General features: G+C 37.5%; 1 protein-coding gene across 2 annotated transcripts; it reads left to right on the plus strand.

Annotated features, from left to right (window-relative positions):
* The first annotated feature begins 20,076 nt into the window (after positions 1-20,076).
* Positions 20,077-22,359, plus strand: LOC112280670 (exosome complex component RRP4 homolog). 2 transcript variants are annotated; one of them, XM_024516429.3, is made up of 7 exons: positions 20,077-20,336; positions 20,589-20,690; positions 20,832-20,877; positions 21,156-21,245; positions 21,387-21,452; positions 21,614-21,682; positions 21,872-22,359. In XM_024516429.3, exons 1-7 carry the CDS (start codon positions 20,188-20,190, stop codon positions 22,286-22,288), a joined length of 939 nt encoding a protein of 312 aa, XP_024372197.1. In that variant the 5' UTR covers positions 20,077-20,187; the 3' UTR covers positions 22,289-22,359. The 2 variants fall into 2 exon arrangements, with proteins under 2 accessions (XP_024372197.1, XP_024372199.1); XM_024516431.3 differs by lacking the exon at positions 20,589-20,690.
* The last annotated feature ends 2 nt before the right edge of the window (positions 22,360-22,361 follow it).

Consider the following 22,361-nt stretch of genomic DNA (forward strand, 5'->3'; position numbering starts at 1 on the left):
CAATTGTTAGTTAAATTATATATATATATATATATATATTTATTTATTTATTTATTTATTTCACTCATTTTCAAGATAATGAAGATACATAATTTTGTTTTTGAATATGGAATTTGAAGGCTTGATTTTCTATACATTGGAATATCCATCAACCATCTTGTTTTGTTATTATTTCTTCGTAAACAAGTTTTATGCCCTTATAACCAAGTTTTAATCTTTTCAACAAAAGTATCCATTATAGATCAACACGTATCATCAATAAATAGGTGTTAAGTAAAATCCTAAACATTTAGCTTAAGTTTTACTAACTATTAAAAATTTGCAAATGAACATAATGATATAATTTTCTTTTTCATACATAATTTAGATTTCTCACTACAATAATGATATTTATGATAAACTAAAAAGTATCAAACCATGAAATAATTGATTTTTAAAAGCAATTATATAAAAATAAATAAATTACTAAAGAAAATTTATCTTTTAAATTATTTAATTTATAATATCAATGCACAAAAATTTAAATTGCACTTGATTTTGGTTATACATAAGTCTCTCTCTCTCACACTCACTCTCTCTCTCTCTTTCTATATATATACATATACAAATATATATATATATATATATATAATTTATTTAAAATATTATTTCTTAATATTTTTAAGGAGTCTTAAAGGTTAATTAAAAATAAATAAATAAAAATGATAATAATAATTTAGAAAAAAAAACATCTTACATAACTCAAGGTATTTTTAAAAAAATCGCCAAGAAATAATTTTCTAATTAGGTTGAAAAAGGAAATAGAATTTTAAAATTTGTATTAATTTACTCAAATACAATCTGTAAGTCTAAATATATTACATTATTACTCTGCAAGTTGGTAGCCAAATTCTAAATCCTACACCTCAAATCCTACAATTAATAAAATAAGGTAGTAAAATTTAAATGTTAACTATGCATACAAAATCAACTATAATTAAACTCAAAACTGACCATACACATTAAGTCACGTGTAAAACTAGAAAAACTAGCCTTTGCTGCATATGATGAGATATATATATATAAAAAAAATTTAACTCAATTTCTTACTTAATATCAAATTTGACAAGGAACAAGGATTAAATCCTTGAATAATAATCTATTAGATAGAATTGATATGCAAAACTTAGTCTAGAGAATGTTTTACAAAACTTATTGAACAAATATTTTTTGGCACTAAATAAAGTAAAGAACTAGAAAATAGGTAAAAATTTTTGGAAATGATAGATGAATTGGAATACATTTTTTTTCTACATAGCATACAAAGTATTGATCTCCAAAATGCTATGATGTTCTTAGAAAGCCATTAAAATAAATGATTATAATTTGGATATGGTACAAAGCTTCCAAAAGAGGATCTTTCATCACAAAGTAAGGGCTTTTAACTATGAATTTTTAAAGTAGAATTCTAGGTATAAAATGCCTCTTAATAGAGGTTGCAAAAAATATGTATAATATGATTGTAGACAATTGTTTATTGACAAGAATTATATCACCAAGACTAAATTTTTTAAATATTCTTTGACATTTTGATTACCATACATAGTATTGATAATAAATTATAGTCTTTTTTTTTATTATATAATGATTTAAAAATTTATAAATATTTAGCTTCTTGTAGTTAAATACTATATATATACACTAAGAATGAAGTAGAATAATTATTGAAAGATTATATTTTTAAGACTAGAAAATCCACACATTAACTACAAATTAGATAATTTAAACTTTAACTAGATACATGGTTACAAATCTGGGAAATTATTTAGAATTTCAAACTCTGTTAGGTACATAGTCCTTAGAACCTTTTAGAGACAAGTTTCTAGAACCTTCTAGAAACAAGTCTTTGGAACCTTCTAGAAGCTTCTTAGTTGATGGAAGTTGCTTGAGAAGCTTCCTAGTTGGTGGAAGTTGCTTGAGAAGCTTTTTAGTTGGTGGAAGTCGCTTAAGAAGCTTCTTAATTGGTGGAAGTTACTTGAGAAGCTTCCTAGTTGGTAGAAGTTGCTTAAGAAGCTTCTTAGTTGATGGAAGTTGCTTGAAAAGCTTCCTAGTTGGTAGAAGTTGCTTGAGAAGCTTCCCAAATAGGAGTATATATTGGAATCGAGGCTGAAGAGTTCTTCAGTCTCGACAATACATCTCTTGGAGCTCTAGCTCACCTCTCTCGTGTTGTTCTTGTATTCATGTGATTAATCTAGTTCTTGCCGGTTCTTCTTGAATTTCTTGTTAGATCTCAAGCCTGTATTTCTGTGTCCGTGACAATTTCTCGAGACTGAACTCACCTCAGATATTAGAGCTAGTTTCTTCTTCGTTAGAGTGTGGATTACCACTCTACTTGAAGATGTACTAATATTTTAGAGGTTACGAATTACCCTCCTCTAAACTGATACTTCTTTTGTTACAATATTGGAGACTTATTCTTCTTGGAGAGAGTGGATTACTGTCACGGACACAGAAATATAGACTTGAGATCTAACAAGAAGTTCAGGAAGAACTGACAAGAACTAGATAAATCAGATGAGAACAACACCAGAGAGGTGAGCTAGAGCTCCAAGAGATGTGTTGTCGAGACTAAAGAACTCTTCAGCCTCGATTCCAATATATACTTCTATTTAGGAAGCTTCTCAAGTAACTTCTACTAACTAGGAAGCTTCTAGAAGGTTCTAGAGACTTGCTTCTAGAAGGTTCTAGAAACTTATCTCTAGAAGGTTCTAAGGACTATGTCTCTAATATCTTCTACCAACTAAGAAGCTTCTAGAAGGTTCCAGAGACTTGCTTCTAGAAGGTTCTAAGGATTATGTCCCTAATATCACCCCCTCCTTTAGCTTCAAGGTCTTTCAGAAGCAATGTTGTTGATCAGTACCAACGCAAGAAAATGAAGATCTGTCGAATAACGTTTGCTATGAACTCCAACTGTTGTTCACAAGGTAAGTGGTTCATCGGCCCTTGAAGCCAATGGTAGTGGCCCACTCCTTCAACTTCTGACCAAGCATGAACTTTCGTATCCTCATTGTGAAATTGTCCTGCAAATACGCCTTCTGGCTGACCATTGTAAGCAGGCTCGAACTCAAATACAATCACCAGTGATCGGTTACTCAGTATCCTGCATCGTCATCGTGGTGTAGGCAATTCTTCATCTCAGAATCGCCTTCATGAGCTAGTCGGTTGAGATAATCTGACTAGGATAGTATCTATTTCTTAGCTATCCATATCAGAAGACCAAACTATGGCTACTGAAAAAATTCCATTTTATCTTGGAGAAAATAACTACAACAACTACGAATTTTGGTGGTGCTCTCCCCCTTTCTTATATTCTTCGGTGAACAAGCTTCAGAAAGAAGCTATCGTCGAACCGGCTTAGGTTTATGATGATGTTGTTGATGAAACTCTTGTACCTTTTGCAACGCATTGGCGAGATTTTCAGCTCACTCCCACGTTCACTCATTAATGTTGTAGCCGCACCAATGAATAAGATACTCCAACTTGCCCCACCTTCACCATGAATCCAGTACCTTTTCAACCTCGTAATCCTCGTGGTTCTCGATCTCAATACTAGGTGGCGGATATTGTACTCTTCCATAAAAAGATGACTCTCAATAAGGCTCTAATAGAGAAACATGAAAGACTGGATGTACCTTCATAGAAGCCGATAATTCCAGACGGTACGCCACTGGATTGATTTGCTTTTGGATGATAAATGGTCCCAATCTTCGATAGTCCAACTTATCACATGGTCGCTTGGTCTTGATATTCCGTCGAAGAAGCCATGCTTTATCTCCAATTTTGAAAGTAGGTGCTTGATTCCGAAATCTATCTGCAGACGCCTTGTAGGATTCTTGAGCAGATTGTAATTGAAGCTTCAACGTAGTTTGAAGCTCTAATAGTTGCTTCGCAAATCCTTCAGCTACTGGATTGTTATTTGTTGACGAACTCAATAAATCAAGCTTCGGATGATACTCATAGTTGGAAAAGAATGGTGTGTATTGAGTCGACGCACGGAGGATGTTGTTATATGCAAACTTGGCTATCGACAAATATGTGGTCCAATCGTCTTGTTAATATTTGATGTTGCATCGTAAGTATTGTTCTAAGACTTGGTTCACCAGTTCCGTTTGGCCGTCAGTTTGAGGATGAAAAGTCGAAGAAAGCTTGATATCCACCTTCAGTATCTCAAAAAGAGATCTCCAAAACTTTGATACAAACTGGGTTCCTCGATCTGATATGATATTATCTAGTAGTCCATAATATCGATACACATTATCAAAAAAGAGCCTTGTTGTGACTTCAGTGGACGATGTCTTCTTGCAAGGAACAAAGTGCGCCATCTTTGTAAGCCGATCTACCACGACAAAGATGCTGTCAAATGAGTTCGATGACGGAAGGTCCATGATGACGTCTATAGAAACTGAAGACCATGGTCGACGTGGAATCGGTAATGGTTGTAGAAGTCCATAAGGGTGATGTCGAGGATTCTTGGATCTTGAATAAATATCGCAGGAAAGGACAAAATCTTTCACATCCTTCCACATTTGGGACCACCAAGAATCTCGAGAAATAAGCTCCAAGGTCTTATTGAATCCAAAATGTCCCGCAGCTGGAAAATCGTGGCGAGATTGAAGAACTCGGAGTCGTATTAGTACTTTTGGGATATACAAGTGCTCCTCAAAGTATAAAAGATCTCCTTCCACCTTGAATTTGTCATCATTGGCATGCTGCTTAATATCAATGGCTACTGAATCTTTAATGGTCGCGACACGTACCTGATTCAAGAAGTCAGCATCAATTGGCACAATAGTAGCGCAAAGCCGAAATTGCTCTAGCTTCAACAATGTTATACATTGTTGATCAAATGCTGCTTCTCCAGTCTTTTGTACAGGATACGATCTTTTCGATAAGGCATCAGATAGTCCTTACTACTTTCCTGGTCAATATGTGATCAAAAAATGGAACTTAGATAGGAACATACTCTACCGATCTTCACGTCGATTTAGAACTCGAGCCGACATGAAATACTCCAAATTCTTGTGATCTGTGTATACGGTCACTGGATGTGCAGCTCCTTCAAAAAAAGGATGCCATTCTTTGAAAGAATCTACTATAGCAAGAAGTTCTTTATCGTGGATCTCATAATTGATTTCAGCAGCAAAGAACTTTCGAGAATAGAATGCAACTGGATGGAGCTTCTTATCTTCTTCCATTTGTGAAAGTACAGCTCCTAAAGCCAGATCCGAAGCATCAGTTTCTAAATAAAAGGCCTTTGTAAAGTCTGGATGTAATTAGATTGGAGCCGTAGTAAATGAGATTTTTAGGTCTTGAAACGCCTTCTCCGCCAGAGGTTCCCATTCCAGCTTATCCTTGTATGTCAATCGAGTGAGAGGAGCAACAACTTGAGATTAATTCTTGATGAAGATCTGATAGAAGTTGACAAAGCCAAGAAAGCATTGTATAGCTCTCACCGTCTTTGGAACCTCCCAGGACACGATTGCTTCCACCTTCTTGGGGTCCATCTTCAAGCCTTTTGTAGTCGCAACAAACCCCAAAAACTCCATGTCTATTTGGTGAAATAAATACTTCTTCAACTTGGCATATAGTCCTCACTCGCATAGTTTCTCCAAGATCAAACGAATGTGCTTTTCATGCTCTTCCTCATTTTTGGAAAATATCAGAATATCATCTAAATAGATGACAATAAAATCGTCAAGGTACTCTCGGAAAATGTCATTCATCATATGTTGAAAGACTGCTGGACCATTGGTAAGACCAAAAGGCATGACATTATACTCAAAATGGCCATACCTTGTACGGAACGCTGTCTTCCACTCATCTCCTTCCTTGATTCGTACGAGGTTGTAAGCTCCCCTTAGATAAATTTCTGTAAAAATCCTTGTACGTCCAAGTTGTTCTAAGAGACCAGAAATCAAGGGTAACGGATAATGATTCTTCTTTGTTATCTTGTTGAGGCCTCGATAGTCCACGCACATCCGCAATGAGCCATCTTTCTTCTTCACAAATAAGGTTGGTGCTCCAGTCGACGATTTTGAATGACGGATGAAGTCTTTGGCTATATTCTCGTCGATGTACTTCCGTAACTCTACCAACTCCGTCTGCGATAGGTTGTAGGTTGGGCCAAAAGGCGGTTGTGCTCCTTCTTGTAAGTCTTAGGCGTAATCATATGGTCTGTGTTCGGGTAGCATGTCGGCATTCTTCTTTTGAAACATGTCTTTAAAATCCTTTATTCTCCGATATATTTGTTGTCGAGATCTTCACTCTGATAGTTGGAGTTGCATAAATAACAAACGGTGTGCCTTCCTTAGACGATCTTATAAACGCTCTTGCTCCAATAAATAAGGATTTCTCTATTCGGGGTATTCTATTAGGCTTGCTTTTGGGTGGTTTTGTGGGAAAGATCATCTTCGGCAACTTCCAATCTATGGATGGGTTATGCTTTTCCAACTAGGAAAGACCAAGAATAACAGGATTTGATGGGGTTCTAATAATATTAAAAATAATATGACTACTATGGCCTTAAACGTCACTTCTATAGGTTCTGATTGATGGATGACACTACCAGACAATAAAGGTCGCCCATCTATGACCTCAACGTGAACAGGTTTGGATTTTTGTACTAAAGTGACCTTGTGATGCTTCACAAAATCTTTGTCTAAGAAACAAGGAAATTCTCCTGAATCTAATAATGCTAAGGTTCTCAGTTCTTGAGGGCCAATAAGCAAAGAGATTGTAAAACAAAGAGCAGGTTGAGCGGAAAGAAAGGAACTTGGTTATTGTTGTGATATTTCCTATCTAGTCGCATGGTTCTTTTGTGGCTAGGCATCCTCATTTTCCTGAATAAATGTGCCCCTAATCTTGACAATATGTCGATTTTGCTTCTTGGGACAGTTTCCAACTTTGTGGCCTTCTTCATCGCAATACAAGCATAGACCTCCCTCCATACGCCGCTTTTTTTCTTCTAGAGTAAGGGATTTGACACATACCGCATCAATTTGCATGTCCTCTACCTCTGAATGTGAATTCTTACTCCTTGTCGACATAGTTGGGGCATGGCAAATCATATGTTGTCTTGAACATTGATCTTGGCGACATTGCAATAGGCGGTTATCGCACTTCACAACTTGGGTAATAGCTTCATTGAGCGTTTGTGGATCAGGAAGAGTTAACAGCAAATCCTTCACATCGTCCCTTACATCCCAATAGAATTGACTCATCAACGTTTCTTCGTCCCAATTCATGTTGCATGCTAATTGCCTAAAGTTCAATACATAGACTGATGTAGAGCGCATCCCTTGTCGTAGTGACCGGATCTTTGTAGTAGCCCATAAAACCTTGTCATGTTCACCAAATGCTTCCGCAAACGCCTCCAAAAAGATTTCAAAGTTGTTTAGTATGGATGATCGTTTGTCAAACAAAGAAGCAACCCACGATAGAGCTTGTCTTGTAAGTAAGGTTCCAACAAGCCCAATACGTGACTCCTCCGTTAGATAGCGTTCGGGCTGTAAAACTATTATCAATTTGATTTGGTTGACGAATCTTCGAAACTTGGAACGCGTACCATCCAACTTATCAGGAAGGCTAACTTGGGGCTCGTTATGTTGTAGAACTAGCAGTGCTTTTCGAACCTGAGGCAAAGTTGCTTCTCCAAGTGCAAAAGTTTGAGGCTACTGCAACCTAAATTGTGCCATCCCAAATGCTCCATCATTATGAAGCCTTGCCACGACTCCTTCAATCTCTACAGTTCTTTGTGATAACATAGCCACGGCATTCATGATAGCATTTAACTAAGACTCTGAACTTTTCGTCATACTAATGTCTTGGCCCCCGGCCATTCTAAGAGAAGGACAGAAATGACTCTACAAGAAGACAATATTGGTTTAGAGGAGAGTACTCCGCAACCTCTAAAATGCCTTAAGAGCTTCAAGAAAAGGAATAATCCATTCTCTCCAAGAAGAATAAGACTCCAATATTGTAACAAAAGAAGTATCAATTTAGAGGAGGGTAATCCGCAACCTCTAAAAAGCTAGTACACTTCCAAGCAGAGGAGTAATCCACACTCTAACAAAGAAGAAACTAGCTCTGATATCTAAGGTGAGTGCAGTCTCGACAAACAATGACAGACACAGAAATACAGACTCGAGATCTAACAAGAAGTTCAGGAAGAATTGACAAGAACTAGATTAATCGGATGAGAAGAATACGAGAGACGTAAGCTAGAGCTCCAAGAGATGTGTTGTCCAGAGTGAAGAACTCTTCAGCCTCGATTCCAATATATACTTCAATTTAGGAAGCTTCTTAAGCAACTTCTATCAACTAGGAAGCTTCTAGAAGGTTCCAAAGACTTGTTTCTAGAAGGTTCTAGAAACTTATCTCTAGAAGGTTCTAAGGAATATGTTCCTAATATCTTCTGTCAACTAAGAAGCTTCTAGAAGGTTCCAGAGACTTGCTTCTAGAATGTTCTAGAAACTTGTCTCTAGAAGGTTCTAAAGATTATGTCCCTAACAATTGGTGGAGTTGCGGAAGTACATCGACGAGAATATAGCCAAGGACTTCATCCGTCATTCAAAATCGTCGCATGGAGCATCCATCTTATTTGTGAAGAAGAAAGATGGCTCATTGCGGATGTGCATAGACTATCGAGGCCTCAACAAGATAACAAAGAAGAATCATTATCCGTTACCCTTGATTTCTGGTCTCTTAGAACAACTTGGACGTACAAGGATTTTTACAGAAATTTATCTAAGGGGAGCTTACAACCTCGTACGAATCAAGGAAGGAGATGAGTGGAAGACAGCGTTCCGTACAAGGTATGGCCATTTTGAGTATAATGTCATGCCCTTTGGTCTTACCAATGGTCCAGCAGTCTTTCAACATATGATGAATGACATTTTCCGAGAGTACCTTGACAATTTTATTGTCATCTATTTAGATGATATTCTGATATTTTCCAAAAATGAGGAAGAGCATGAAAAGCACATTCGTTTGATCTTGGAGAAACTATGCGAGTGAGGACTATATGCCAAGTTGAAGAAGTATTTATTTCACCAAATAGACATGGAGTTTTTGGGGTTTGTTGCGACTACAAAAGGCTTGAAGATGGCTCCTAAGAAGGTGGAAGCAATCGTGTCCTAGGAGGTTCCAAAGGCGGTTAGAGATGTACAATGCTTTCTTGGCTTTGCTAACTTTTATCAAATGTTCATTAAGAATTAATCTCAAGTTGCTGCTCCTCTCACTTGATTGGCATGCAAGGATAAGCTAGAATGGAGACCTCTAGTAGAGAAGGCGTTTCAAGACCTGAAGACAGCATTTACTATGGCTCCAATCTTGGTACATCCAGACTTTACAAAGGCCTTTTATTTAGAAACTGATGCTTTGGATCTGGCTTCAGGAGCTGTACTTTCACAAATGGAAGAAGATAAGAAGCTCCATCCAGTTGCATTCTATTCTCGAAAGTTCTTTGCTGCTGAAATCAATTATGAGATCCACGATAAAGAACTTCTTGCTATAGTAGATTCTTTCAAAGAATGGCATCCTTTTTTTGAAGGAGCTGCACATCCAGTGACCGTATACACAGATCACAAGAATTTGGAGTATTTCATGTTGGCTCGAGTTCTAAATCGACGTGAAGCTCGGTGGAGTATGTTGCTATCTAAGTTCCATTTTGTTATCACATATTGACCAGGAAAGTAGCAAAGACTATCTCATGCCTTATCGAAAAGATCTTATCCTGTACAAAAGACTGGAGAAGCAGCATTTGATCAACAATGTATAACATTGTTGAAGCTAGAGCAATTTCGGCTTTGCGCTACTATTGTGCCAATTGATGCTGACTTCTTGAATCAGGTACGTGTCGCGACCATTAAAGATTCAGTAGCCATTGATATTAAGCAGCATGCCAATGATGACAAATTCAAGGTGGAAGGAGATCTTTTATACTTTGAGGAGCACTTGTATATCCCAAAAGTACTAATACGACTCCGAGTTCTTCAATCTCGCCACGATTTTCCAGCTGCGGGACATTTTGGATTCAATAAGACCTTGGAGCTTATTTCTCGAGATTCTTGGTGGTCCCAAATGTGGAAGGATGTGAAAGATTTTGTCCTTTCCTGCGATATTTATTCAAGATCCAAGAATCCTCGACATCACCCTTATGGACTTCTACAACTATTACCGATTCCACGTCGACCATGGTCTTCAGTTTCTATAGACGTCATCATGGACCTTCCGTCATCGAACTCATTTGACAGCATCTTTGTCGTGGTAGATCGGCTTACAAAGATGGCGCACTTTGTTCCTTGCAAGAAGACATCGTCCACTGAAGTCACAGCAAGGCTTTTTCTTGATAATGTGTATCGATATCATGGATTACCAGATAATATCATATCAGATCGAGGAACTCAGTTCGTATCAAAGTTTTGGAGATCTCTTTTTGAGATACTGAAGGTGGATATCAAGCTTTCTTCGACTTTTCATCCTCAAACTGACGGCCAAACGGAACGGTGTCGTATGGCGTGATTTTCTATCTGAGAATACACTGGGTATTTAGCTGTAGAGAGTTTAAGTTTCTTTTTTATATAATGCCTTAGCTCCCAAAAACAAACTCCTTGCTTTGTATAAAAATTCAAAATATCTTAAAATTCTTCAAAATATATTTCTTTCCGCCAAGGACCGTTTTACATTAGACTTTGAAAATTCATAAAAGCTAATCGAACCGTTCACTTTGTGTCAAATTTCTACATAAGCTAGATGCTATACTTAACTTTTACCACAAAAAAATTGAACCGTACATCTATCACCGATCGTTCGGCATCTAAGAAACCCTAGCAGGTGAACAAAACCCTAACTTACAAGCACCCGAAAACTATTTTCCTTATATCTCTTAAACCCAAGCTTTAAATCACACAAAACTTGTATAGAAAGCTTTATAACAAGATTACACTCAATCTTGAAAATTTTGAGCTTAAACCTCATCAAATTGTCTAAGATATAGCTCAAATCACAAGCACAAGTAATTCGGGCTACTTACTACCCTTAGATATCAAGCGCTGACTTCAACTGCCAATATCGCCTTCATAAAAGCTTGGAATTCGATAAACAGTATGCACAAACTGTAGCCGAAAAAGTGTTGTCTTCAAATCCGGTCGCCGATCCTCGTTTTCTGTCCGTATGCGTGCGGTATGCTCAAAAGAGTGACAGTGCGTCGAAAACTTACACCTTAACTTTGAGCACCTATAACTTCTTCATATAAACCCCAAATGACACAAATTTTGCACCAAAACCATATTCAAAAACCTAAACCTTCTGACCCTAGCCTCAAAAACTCGAATGGCCTCCGGAAACTAATCCTAATCCCTAATATGGCCTCGGGCAGCCTCCTCAAAGCCCATTGGTCATGATTTTTGACCAATAGGAATGGAGATTTTTATTTTTCATCTCCATTCATCTACATTGGTGCCCTAATTCCTTCTCTTTGCTACCAAAATCCTTCTTCAATCCTTTTTCTTATAAGATTTACATAATGTATGCTCTAAACACCAAATAAAAGAACCAAAATAGTTTTTTTTAAATGTTTCGTGTTCACCAAATGCTTCCGCAAACGCCTCCAAAAAGGTTTCAAAGTTGTTTAGTATTGACGATCATTTGTCAAACAAAGGAGAAATCTATGATAGAGCTTGTCTTGTAAGTTAGGTTCCAACTAGCCCAACACGTGATTCCTCCGTTGGATAGCGTTCGGGTTGTAAAACTGTTATCAACCTGATTTGATTGACAAATCCTCGAAACTTGGAATGCGTACCATCGGACTTGTCTGAAAGGCTATCTCGAGGCTCCTTATGTTGTAGAACTAGTGGTAATTGTCGAACTTGAGGCAAAGTTGCTTCTCCAAGTGTAGAAGTTTGAGGCTGGTGCAACCTAGATTGTGCCATCCCAGATGCTCTATCATTATGAAGTCTTGCCACGACTCCTTCAATTTCTGCAGTTCTTTGCGATAACATAGCGTGGGCATTCATGATAGCATCCAACTTGGACTCTGAACTTTCCGTCATACTAATGTCTTGGCCCTCGGCCATTCTAAGAGAAGGACAGAAATGACTCTACAAGAAGACAATATTGGTTTAGAGGAAGGTACTCCGTAACCTCTAAAATGCCTTAAGAGCTTTAACAAAAAGGGGTAATCCACTCTCTCCAAGAAGAATAAGACTCCAATATTGTATTAAAAGAAGTATCAGTTTAGAGGAAGGTAATCCGCAACCTCTAAAATGCTAGTACACTTCCAAGTAGAGAAATAATCCACACTCTAACAAAGAAGAAACAAGCTCTGATATCTGAGGTGAGTGCAGTCTCGACAAATTATGATAGACATAGAAATACAGACTCGAGATCTAACAAGAAGTTTAGGAAGAACTGGTAAAAACTAGATTAATCTGATGAAAAGAATACGAGAGAGGTGAGCTAGAGCTCCAAGAGATGTGTTGTCGAGAATGAAGAATTCTTTAGCCTCAATTCCAATATATATTTCTATTTAGGAAGCTTCTTAAGCAACTTCTACTAACTAGGAAGCTTCTAGATGGTTCCAAAGACTTGCTTCTAGAAGGTTCTAAAAACTTGTCTCTAGAATGTTCTATGGATTATGTCCCTAACAATTAATACTTTTCTTGAAGCTCTTAAGGCGTTTTATAGGTTGCGGAGTACCCTCCTCTAAACCAATATTGTCTTCTTGTAGAGTCATATCTGTCCTTCTCTTAAAATGGCTGGAGGCCAAGATATTAGTATGACAGAAAGTTCGGAGTCCAAGTTGGATGCTATCATGAATGCTCTCGATACATTATCCCAAAGAATTGCAGAAATTGAAGGAGTCGTGGCAAGGCTTCATAATGATGGAGCATTTGGGATGGCACAATCTAGGTTGCACCAGCGTCAAACTTCTGCACTTGGAGAAGCAACTTTGCCTCAGGTTCGACAAGCACCGTTAGTTCTACAACATAACGAGCCCCGAGTTAGCCTTCCAGATAAGTTCAATGGTATGCGTTCCAAGTTTCCAGGATTTTTCAACCAAATCAGGTTGATAATAGTTTTACAGCCCGTATGCTATCCAATGGAGGAGTCACATGTTGGGCTTATTGGAACCTTACTTACAGGGCAAGCTCTATCATGGTTTGCTCCTTTGTTTGAGAAACGATCATCTATACTAAACAACTTTGAAACCTTTTTAGAAGCGTTTGCGGAAGCATTTGGGAAACATGACAAGGTTCGATGGGCTACAACAAAGATCCGGTCACTACGACAAGGGATGCGCTCTACATCAGTTTATGCATTGAATTTCAGGCAACTAGCATGCGACATCAATTGTGACGAAGAAGCATTGATGAGTCAATTCTTTTGGGATTTAAGGGACGATGTGAAAGATTTGCTGCTAACTCTTCCTGATCCACAAATGCTCAATGAAGCTATTACCCAAGTTGTGAGGTGCGATAATTGCCTATTCCAACGTCGCTTTGATCAACGTTCAAGACAACATATGCTTCGTTACGCCCCAACTATGTCAGCAAGCAGCGTGAATTCACATTCAGAGGTAGAAGACATGCAAATTGATGTGGTACGTGTCAAATCCCTTACTCTAGAAGAAAAAAAGCGACGTATGGAGGAAGGTCTATGCTTATCTTGCGGTAAAGAAGGCCACAAAGTTGAAAACTGCCCCAAGAAGCAAAATCCATGCATTGTCAAGACCAGGGGCACATTTCTTCAGGAAAACAAGGATGTCCAGGGACAATAGGAACCATGCGACTAGACAGTGAAATATCGCAACAACAATCACGTTCCTTTCTTTCCGCTCAACCTGCCCTTTGTTTTACAATCCCTTTATTTATTGGCCCTCAGAAACTGAGAACCTTAGCATTATTAGATTCAAGAACATCTGCTTGTTTCTTAGACAAAGAATTTGTCAAGTGTCATAAGATCCCTTTAGTACAAAAATCCAAACCTGTTCACGTTGAGGTCATAGATGGGCGACCTTTAGTATCTGGTAGTGTCATCCATCAATCAGAACCTATAGAAGTGACGTTTAAGGGCCATAGTAGCCATATTATTTTCAATATTATTAGAACCCCATCAAATCCTATTATTCTTGATCTTTCCTGGTTCGAAAAGCATAAGCCATCCATAGATTGGAGGTTGTAGAAGATGATCTTTCCCACAAAACCACCCAAGAGCAAGCCTAGTAGAAAACCCTGAATAGAGAAATCCTTATTCATTGGAGGAAGAACGTTTATAAGATCATCTAAGGAAGGCACACCATTTGTCATTTATGCAGCTCCAACTACCGAGGAGAAGATCTCGACAGCAAGTATATCGGAGAATATAACAATTTTAAAGACATATTTCAAAAGAAGAATGCCGACATGCTATCGGAACACCGACCATATGATTGTGCTATAGACTTGTAGGAAGGAGCACAACCACCTTTTGGCCCAATCTACAATCTATCGCAGACGGAGTTGGCATAGTTGCGGAAGTACATCGACGAGAATATAGCCAAGAACTTCATCTGTCATTCAAAGTCGTCAGTTGGAGCACCCATCTTATTTGTGAAGAAGAAAGATGGCTCATTGCGGATGTGCGTGGACTATCGAGGCCTCAACAAGATAACAAAGAAGAATCATTATCCATTACCCTTGATTTCTGGTCTCTTAGAACAACTTGGACGTACAAGGATTTTTACAGAAATTTATCTAAGGGGAGCTTACAACCTTGTACGAATCAAGGAAGGAGATGAATGGAAGACAGCGTTCCGTACAAGGTATGGCCATTTTGAGTATAATGTCATGCCTTTTGGTCTTACCAATGGTCCAACAGTCTTTCAACATATGATGAATGATATTTTTCGAGAATACCTTGACGATTTTGTTGTCATTTATTTGGATGATATTCTGATATTTTCCAAAAATGAGGAAGAGCATGAAAAGCACGTTCGTTTGGTCTTGGAGAAACTATGCGAGTGAGGACTATATGCCAAGTTGAAGAAGTATTTATTTCACCAAATAGACATGGAGTTTTTGGGGTTTGTTGCGACTACAAAAGGCTTGAAGATGGCTCCTAAGAAGGTGGAAGCAATCGTGTCCTAGGAGGTTCCAAAGGCGGTTAGAGATGTACAATGCTTTCTTGGCTTTGCTAACTTTTATCAAATGTTCATTAAGAATTAATCTCAAGTTGCTGCTCCTCTCACTTGATTGGCATGCAAGGATAAGCTAGAATGGAGACCTCTAGTAGAGAAGGCGTTTCAAGACCTGAAGACAGCATTTACTATGGCTCCAATCTTGGTACATCCAGACTTTACAAAGGCCTTTTATTTAGAAACTGATGCTTCGGATTTTGCTTTGGGAGCTGTACTTACACAAATAAGAGAAGACAAGAAGTTCCATCTTGTTTTATTCTCGAAAGTTTTTTTGGTGCTGAAATCAATTATCAGATCTATGATGAGGAACTTCTTGCTTTAGTGGATTCTTTCCAAGAATGGCGTCATTTTCTTGAAGGAGCTGCACATCTAGTGACCATATATACTGATCACAAGAATTTGGAGTATTTCATGTCGGCTCGAGTTTTAAATCGATGTCAAGCTCGGTGGAGTATGTTGCTATCCAGATTCGATTTTGTTATCACTTATCGACGTGAAAAGCAGCAAGGACTATCCGATGCCTTATAGATGAGATTGAATCTTGTACCAAAGGCTAGAGAAGCAGCGTTTGATCAACAATGTACGACGTTGTTGAAGCTAGAGCAATTTCGGCTTTGCGCTACTATTGTGCCAATTGATGCTGACTTCTTGAATCAAGTACGTGTCGCGACCATTAAAGATTTAGTAGCCATTGATATTAAGCAACATGCCAATGACGACAAATTCAAGGTGGAGGGAGATCTTTTATACTTTGAAGAACACTTGTATATCTCAAAAAGACTAGCACGACTTCGAGTTCTTCAATCTCGCCATGATTTTCCAGGTGCGGGACATTTTGGATTCAACAAGACCTTGGAGCTTATTTCTCGAGATATTTGGTGGCCCCAAATATGGAAGGATGTGAAAGATTTTGTCCTCTCCTGTGACATCTGTTCAAGATCCAAGAATCCTCGAAATCACCCTTATGGACTTCTACAACCATTACCGATTCCATGTTGACCATGGTCTTCAATTTCCATGGACTTCATCACGGACCTTCCATCATCGAACTCATTAGACAACATCTTTGTCGTGGTAGATTGGCTTACAAAGATGGCGCACTTTGTTCGTTGCAAGAAGACATCGTCCACTAAAGTCACAACAAGGCTCTTTCTTGATAATGTGTATCGATATCATAGACTACCTGATGATATCGTATCAAATCGAGGAACCCAGTTTGTATCAAAGTTTTGGAGATCTCTTTTTGAGATACTAAAGGTGGATATGAAGGTTTCTTCAACTTTTCATCCTCAAACTGACAACCAAACAGATTGGGTGAACCAAGTCTTGGAACAATACTTATGAGGCAACATCAACTATCAGCAAGACGATTGGACCGCATATCTGCCGCTAGCCGAGTTTGCATATAACAACACCCTCCATGCGTCGACTCAATACACACCATTCTTTTCCAACTATGGATATCATCCAAAGCTTGATTTATTGAGTTCGTCAACAAATAACAATTCAGCAGTTGAAGGATTTGCGAAGCAACTATTAGAGCTTCAAACTACGTTGAAGCTTCAATTACAATCCGCTCAAGAATCCTACAAGGCATCTACAGATAGATTTCGGAATCAAGCACCTACTTTCAAAATTAGAGATAAAGCATAGCTTCTTCGACGGAATATCAAGACCAAGTGACCATGTGATAAGTTGGACTATCGAAGATTGGGACCATTTATCATCTAGAAGCAAATCAATCCAGTGGCATACCATCTAGAATTATCGGCTTCTATGAAGGTACATCCAGTCTTTCATGTTTTTCTGTTGGAGCCTTATCGAGAGTTGTTCTTTTCTCGAAGACTGCAATGTCCGCCACCTAGTATTGAGATCGAGAATCACGAGAAATATGAGTTCGAAAAGGTGTTAGATTCATGGCAAAGGTGGGGCAAGTTGGAGTATCTTGTTCATTGGTGCAGCTACGATATTAATGAGCGAACGTAGGAAGCAGCTGAAAATTTTGCCAATGCGCCACAAAAGGTATAGGAATTTCATCAACAACATCTTCATAAACCTAAGCTAATTCGACGATAGCTTCTTTCTGAAGCTTGCTCATCCAAGAATATAAGAAAGGGGGAGAGCACCACCAAAACTCATAATTGATAAAGTAGAATTTTTTCAATGGTCTTCTGATATGGATAGCCAAGAGATAGATACTATGCCAGTCAAATTATCTCAATTGACTAGCTCACGAAGGCGACCCCGAGATTAAGAACTGCCTATACCACGATGACAATAGAGGATACCGAGTAACCGATCATTGGTGATTGTATTTGAATTCGAGCCTACTTACGATGGTCAGCCAGAAGGCGTGTTTGCAAGACAATTTCATAATGAAGACATGGAAGTTCATGCTTGGTGAGAAGTCTAAGGCGTGGGCCTCTACCGTTGGCTTCAAGGATCGATTAACCACTCACCTCGTGAACAACAGTTGGAGTTCATAGCAGACGTTATGTGACAGATCTTCATTTTCTTATATTTGTACTGATTAACAATAATATTGCTTTTCAGAGACCTCGAAGCTAAAGGAGGGGGTGATAGGGACATAGTCCTTAGAACCTTCTAAAGACAAGTTTCTAGAACCTTCTAGAAGCTTCCCAGTTGGTGGAAGTTGCTTGAGAAGCTTTCTAGTTGGTGGAAGTTGCTTGAGAAGCTTCCTAGTTGGTGGAAGTCGCTTGAGAAGCTTCCTAATTGGTGGAAGTTACTTGAGAAGCTTCCTAGTTGATAGAAGTTGCTTAAGAAGCTTCTTACTTGGTGAAAGTTGCTTGAGAAGCTTCCTAGTTAGTAGAAGTTGCTTGAGAAGCTTCCTAAATAGGAGTATATATTGGAATCGAGGCTGAAGAGTTCTTCAGTCTCAACAACACATCTCTTGGAGTTCTAGCTCACCTCTCTGGTATTGTTCTTGTATTCATCTGATTAATCTAGTTCTTGCCAGTTCTTCTTGAACTTCTTCTTAGATCTCGAGCCTGTATTTCTGTGTCCGTGACAAACTCCTATTGTGGGATTGTTTAAGTTATCATTATCAATAATATTTTCAAAAATTCAAATGACATCAATCTTTTTGTTTATGGTTATTTTAAACATTCAATACCAATATATACATGCGTAGTATTTATTTTGCAATAGAAACTTACATTTACTATTCATGTTGTGCTCAATAAAAACATGTAAGACTTTTGAAAACATACAATAAAAAATACAAATATTAAGTAGAATAAGTAATTATATCATATTTTGTCTCTTTTAGAATATTTATCCTACACTTGTAAACAACACATACCAAGTACTATATTTCTAAGAGAGGATGATGAAATTTTATTAAGCATTAAATCTGTGTAAATAATTCAAATAAGATGCATTATACAAAATTAAATATTTTTGGATATACGTAAATTTAAATATTCAAATCATAATTTATTTAAAAATATTAAACAATAACTAAAAGAGATTAACCTACCTAAAATTATATTATATAAACAAAAATGTATAAGATGTATTTGTAAGATATAAAATTATTAATTAGTTATATTAATTTAACATATTTTAAAATAATAAATAGTTAAATAATATAGATTTTAGAACTAATATAACTATATATATATATATATTACATAAAAAAATAGAACCTTTACCTTTATGACTTTAATGTAATAAATAAATTATGTATTTTAATTATTTAATTTAATATTATTAATAGTAAAGCTATAGCATATAATAAATATTATTACATTGACCTTACTAATCTATTATTGTATATATAAATAAGCTATTACTATATTTTAATTCATATTCGTTGGATTTTATGTAGATTAATTATCTAAAATCATATAAAACTTTACAATTATTATAAGATAGTACTTGAATATAAATAGTAGTTTATTTTTATTAAAATATATAAAATTATAATTAACCTTTAATACATATACACAATAAGATCAAAATAGTAACTAGTAATGGTTTTCAACACATTTGTTGTTCAATGTTTTTTCAGTTAAAACATACAAGCTGAATTCAAAATTTTGATTTTTGATTACAAATTATAAAGTACTTGTATCAAATGTCTTCAAAGCATTAAAAATACTACCTCTATGCTTGATTTGTTTAAGTTCTTATTGGTTATACAATTTTAGTACTCATCATTCTTATTTTAATTTGATAACTTTGAGGTCTCAACTAATGATGAAATATTAAATTATTTATTTGTATACAAAATAAAATTTCACTATACAATGTGACACACAAAACCATAAATACACAAGAGTCTCTCTCTCTCTCTCTCTCTCTATATATATATATATATATATCTATATATATATATATATATATATATCTATCTATCTATCTGTATATATATATATATATATATATAATATTTTTAATAATCAAACCTTAGAAAACCTTAACAAAATTATTGTGGTCTTGAAACTTTATTGAATGGAATGTACAGAATTATTTTAAAAAGCAATGATACTGAGACATATCAGTTCCCAAACACAGTAGATTCCTGCATAGAAAATTGCATACAACGACCCAACAAAAATAAATGGGAATATGATGGTGTATCACACTTTAAAAAGCTCAGTTGCAAGCTACGGACCAAGACGAAAGCAAAATACAGTATATCTGTATAAAGATACGACGTTTCATTCATCCACAGAACAACCACGAAGTATTCATCGATGAAGCCATACATCCATCCGCCAACAGACCCGGCCGCTGATTCATTCGTCCGTTTTTCATCCATCCTTCGGTTTGCCTTGCCGTGCAGGCTCCCCGCTAAACCCTAACCCCTGCGAGGTCCATGGCTATGGAAGCTCCAGGAGGAATTGTTGGTGTTGGAGGAGGAGGTGCATGTGTGAGTTTGTGTTGCTGAAACTTATGTAATTGCGGATCGATCTCGAGCGTACGGTTGGTAGGGTTGGAAGAAAAAGATGAAGGGACTGGAACTGGGAGTGGATCATGAGCGACGCATTTCTCGGGCGCAGCAGCTGCTTCTCAATGCTGCGGGGAGTTTGCACTCCACCGCGTTTGTTAATGTGGGTGATGTGATCCCCGTCGACCACGAGGCTGGTTTCCTGAGGCAAGTGATTCCCTGCTGCTTTTTTTGGGTAATGCCATACGAGTTTGGATTAGGGAACTGAGTCGCGTTCCATCCTACTATTGTGGTTTCGAATGAGTTGTATTCTTCATGAAGATGATTTTTTTTTTTTTTTTTTTTTTTTTTTTGAATCATGCTGATGTTATACTGCAATTCTCCTCTGCATACGTAGTGTGTTGGTGCTGTTTGTGATTTGATTGGTAATTCTGATTTTGCGATGATACTTGGTTGTAGAGGTCACGGGACTCAGCCCGTGAACGAACAGCTTCTTGCAACTGTGTGTGGGGTTGTGGAGCGGGTTAACAGGCTGGTGTCGGTGCGCCCCCTGCGAGCCAGGTCTCCGGAATGTTCTTTTTTTTTTTTTTTTTTTTTTATTTTTTATATCAGAGTATTTCTTCCTATTAGCTCTAAGATTCAGTTGATAGTATCTTTTTTTCCTTGAGTTTGTGGGAATTTCTGAGTTGGTGTGCATGGCAGATACAATGCAGAGACTGGGGACGTGGTGGTTGGACGTGTAACCGAGGTTGGTAGTTTCAAATTTGAGGGCCTTTTTCTTCACGTTTACTCACTAAAGACCTTTTCCCATTTTTCACCAGCTCAAAATGAGAAAAGGCTCTCAAATTGCGCCAGTTTAATTAAAACCCTGTTAATATTGTTTTGTGTGTGTGTGTCTAAAGTTTTGTAAGTGAAGTACTATTGGGTTTGTTAAGGAATGCCGAAGCCTCTTCTTTATGGAATCGATATGATTACATTGTACCGCCTGATCGATTTGTATTCGATTGTTGTCTGTAACATTTTCAGGTCGGTGGCAATAGATGGAAAGTGGACGTGAACTCAAGAAAGGATGCAGAATTACTTTTAGCTGCTGTCAATTTACCCGGTGGTATCCAGGTAGTGTAACTGGTCTCTTGATGCATCGAATCTCTGTCTTCCTTATTTCTAGGATTCTTCTATTGGTTCTTCGAATCACTCTCAGTTTTGAAAGTGTAATCTCTTGTTCTAATGTTCCTGTATTTGTACGTGTCGCTGCAGAGAAGGCGCACCGCCATTGATGAATTAAATATGCGCGATTTGTATGTAGAAAATGACCTCATCAGTGTAAGGGCTTCTCAGATATGCAGAAGTTCAGCCATCTTGTTAGGTGTTGCCAAGTCCATATTAAAGACATCTCGATAGTACTTCATCTAGCTCTTTTCTGCTGTGATCTTAGAGGGAATGTTTCTCAGATGCGAGGTGTTCACAGTATTTTCTGAAACCAGGCTGAAGTACAGAGTTTGCATCAAGACGGGTCCCTCCACTTGCACACACGAAGCCTCAAGTATGGCAAGGTGATTGATTTTACCGTTAAGATTCATTTAGATTGCAAGACTTGAGAGGCATTTTGTTGTAAAAATTCTGTCCGATTGTCAGGGTTTTAGAATTGCTCTTATGTGTTAGGTATTACTTTCATTTTACAAGTCTTAGGGGTTTTGTATACGGTAATTGCTCTTAAGCTATTTGGTTTGGACACATGACAGCTAGGGAATGGGCAGTTGGTGAAGGTGGCACCCTATTTGATCAAACGACTCAAACAACATTTCCATCAACTCAAGGATCTCGGTGTGGATCTCATTTTGGGCTGTAATGGATTCATTTGGATAGCTGGTACTTCTGCGCCTGGACAAAAAGACAATAAGCGTTCTGGGTCAGTTGTCACATCAGCTTCTGCTGCAGAGGGTGAAAGTGCTGTGCAGTTCGAAGTAAGAGAAAGAATTTGCAGGCTTGCAAACTCAGTTCGTGTCTTAGGAGCTCTGGGTCTGCTGGTGTCTCCAGAATCTATTATTCAGACTTACGAGGCAAGCCTACAATTCAAAGTAAAAGTGAAAGATATGCTGTCAGCTGATTTTTATGTTAAGCTGGCAGAAAAGATAGCAGAGCAGAGAACTAAGAGGTAGATTTATCGTCGTCCGCCACAGCATGTGATTAAATTAAATCATGTTCAACAAATGTTAACTTGGTTTGATAATG

This window comes from Physcomitrium patens, chromosome 3, assembly GCF_059467195.1.
Source record: "Physcomitrium patens ecotype Gransden chromosome 3, ASM5946719v1, whole genome shotgun sequence".
NCBI classification, from domain to species: domain Eukaryota; kingdom Viridiplantae; phylum Streptophyta; class Bryopsida; order Funariales; family Funariaceae; genus Physcomitrium; species Physcomitrium patens.

What these genes read in the sequence shown, in the direction of transcription:
- LOC112280670 (XM_024516429.3), top strand. Translation starts at nt 20,188, where the DNA reads ATGAAGGGACTGGAACTGGGAGTGGATCATGAGCGACGCATTTCTCGG. An exon ending in GTGCGCCCCCTGCGAGCCAG is followed by an intron (nt 20,691 to 20,831) that starts GTCTCCGGAATG and finishes TGTGCATGGCAG; the next exon opens with ATACAATGCAGAGACTGGGG. An exon ending in GAAGCCTCAAGTATGGCAAG is followed by an intron (nt 21,683 to 21,871) that starts GTGATTGATTTT and finishes GACACATGACAG; the next exon opens with CTAGGGAATGGGCAGTTGGT.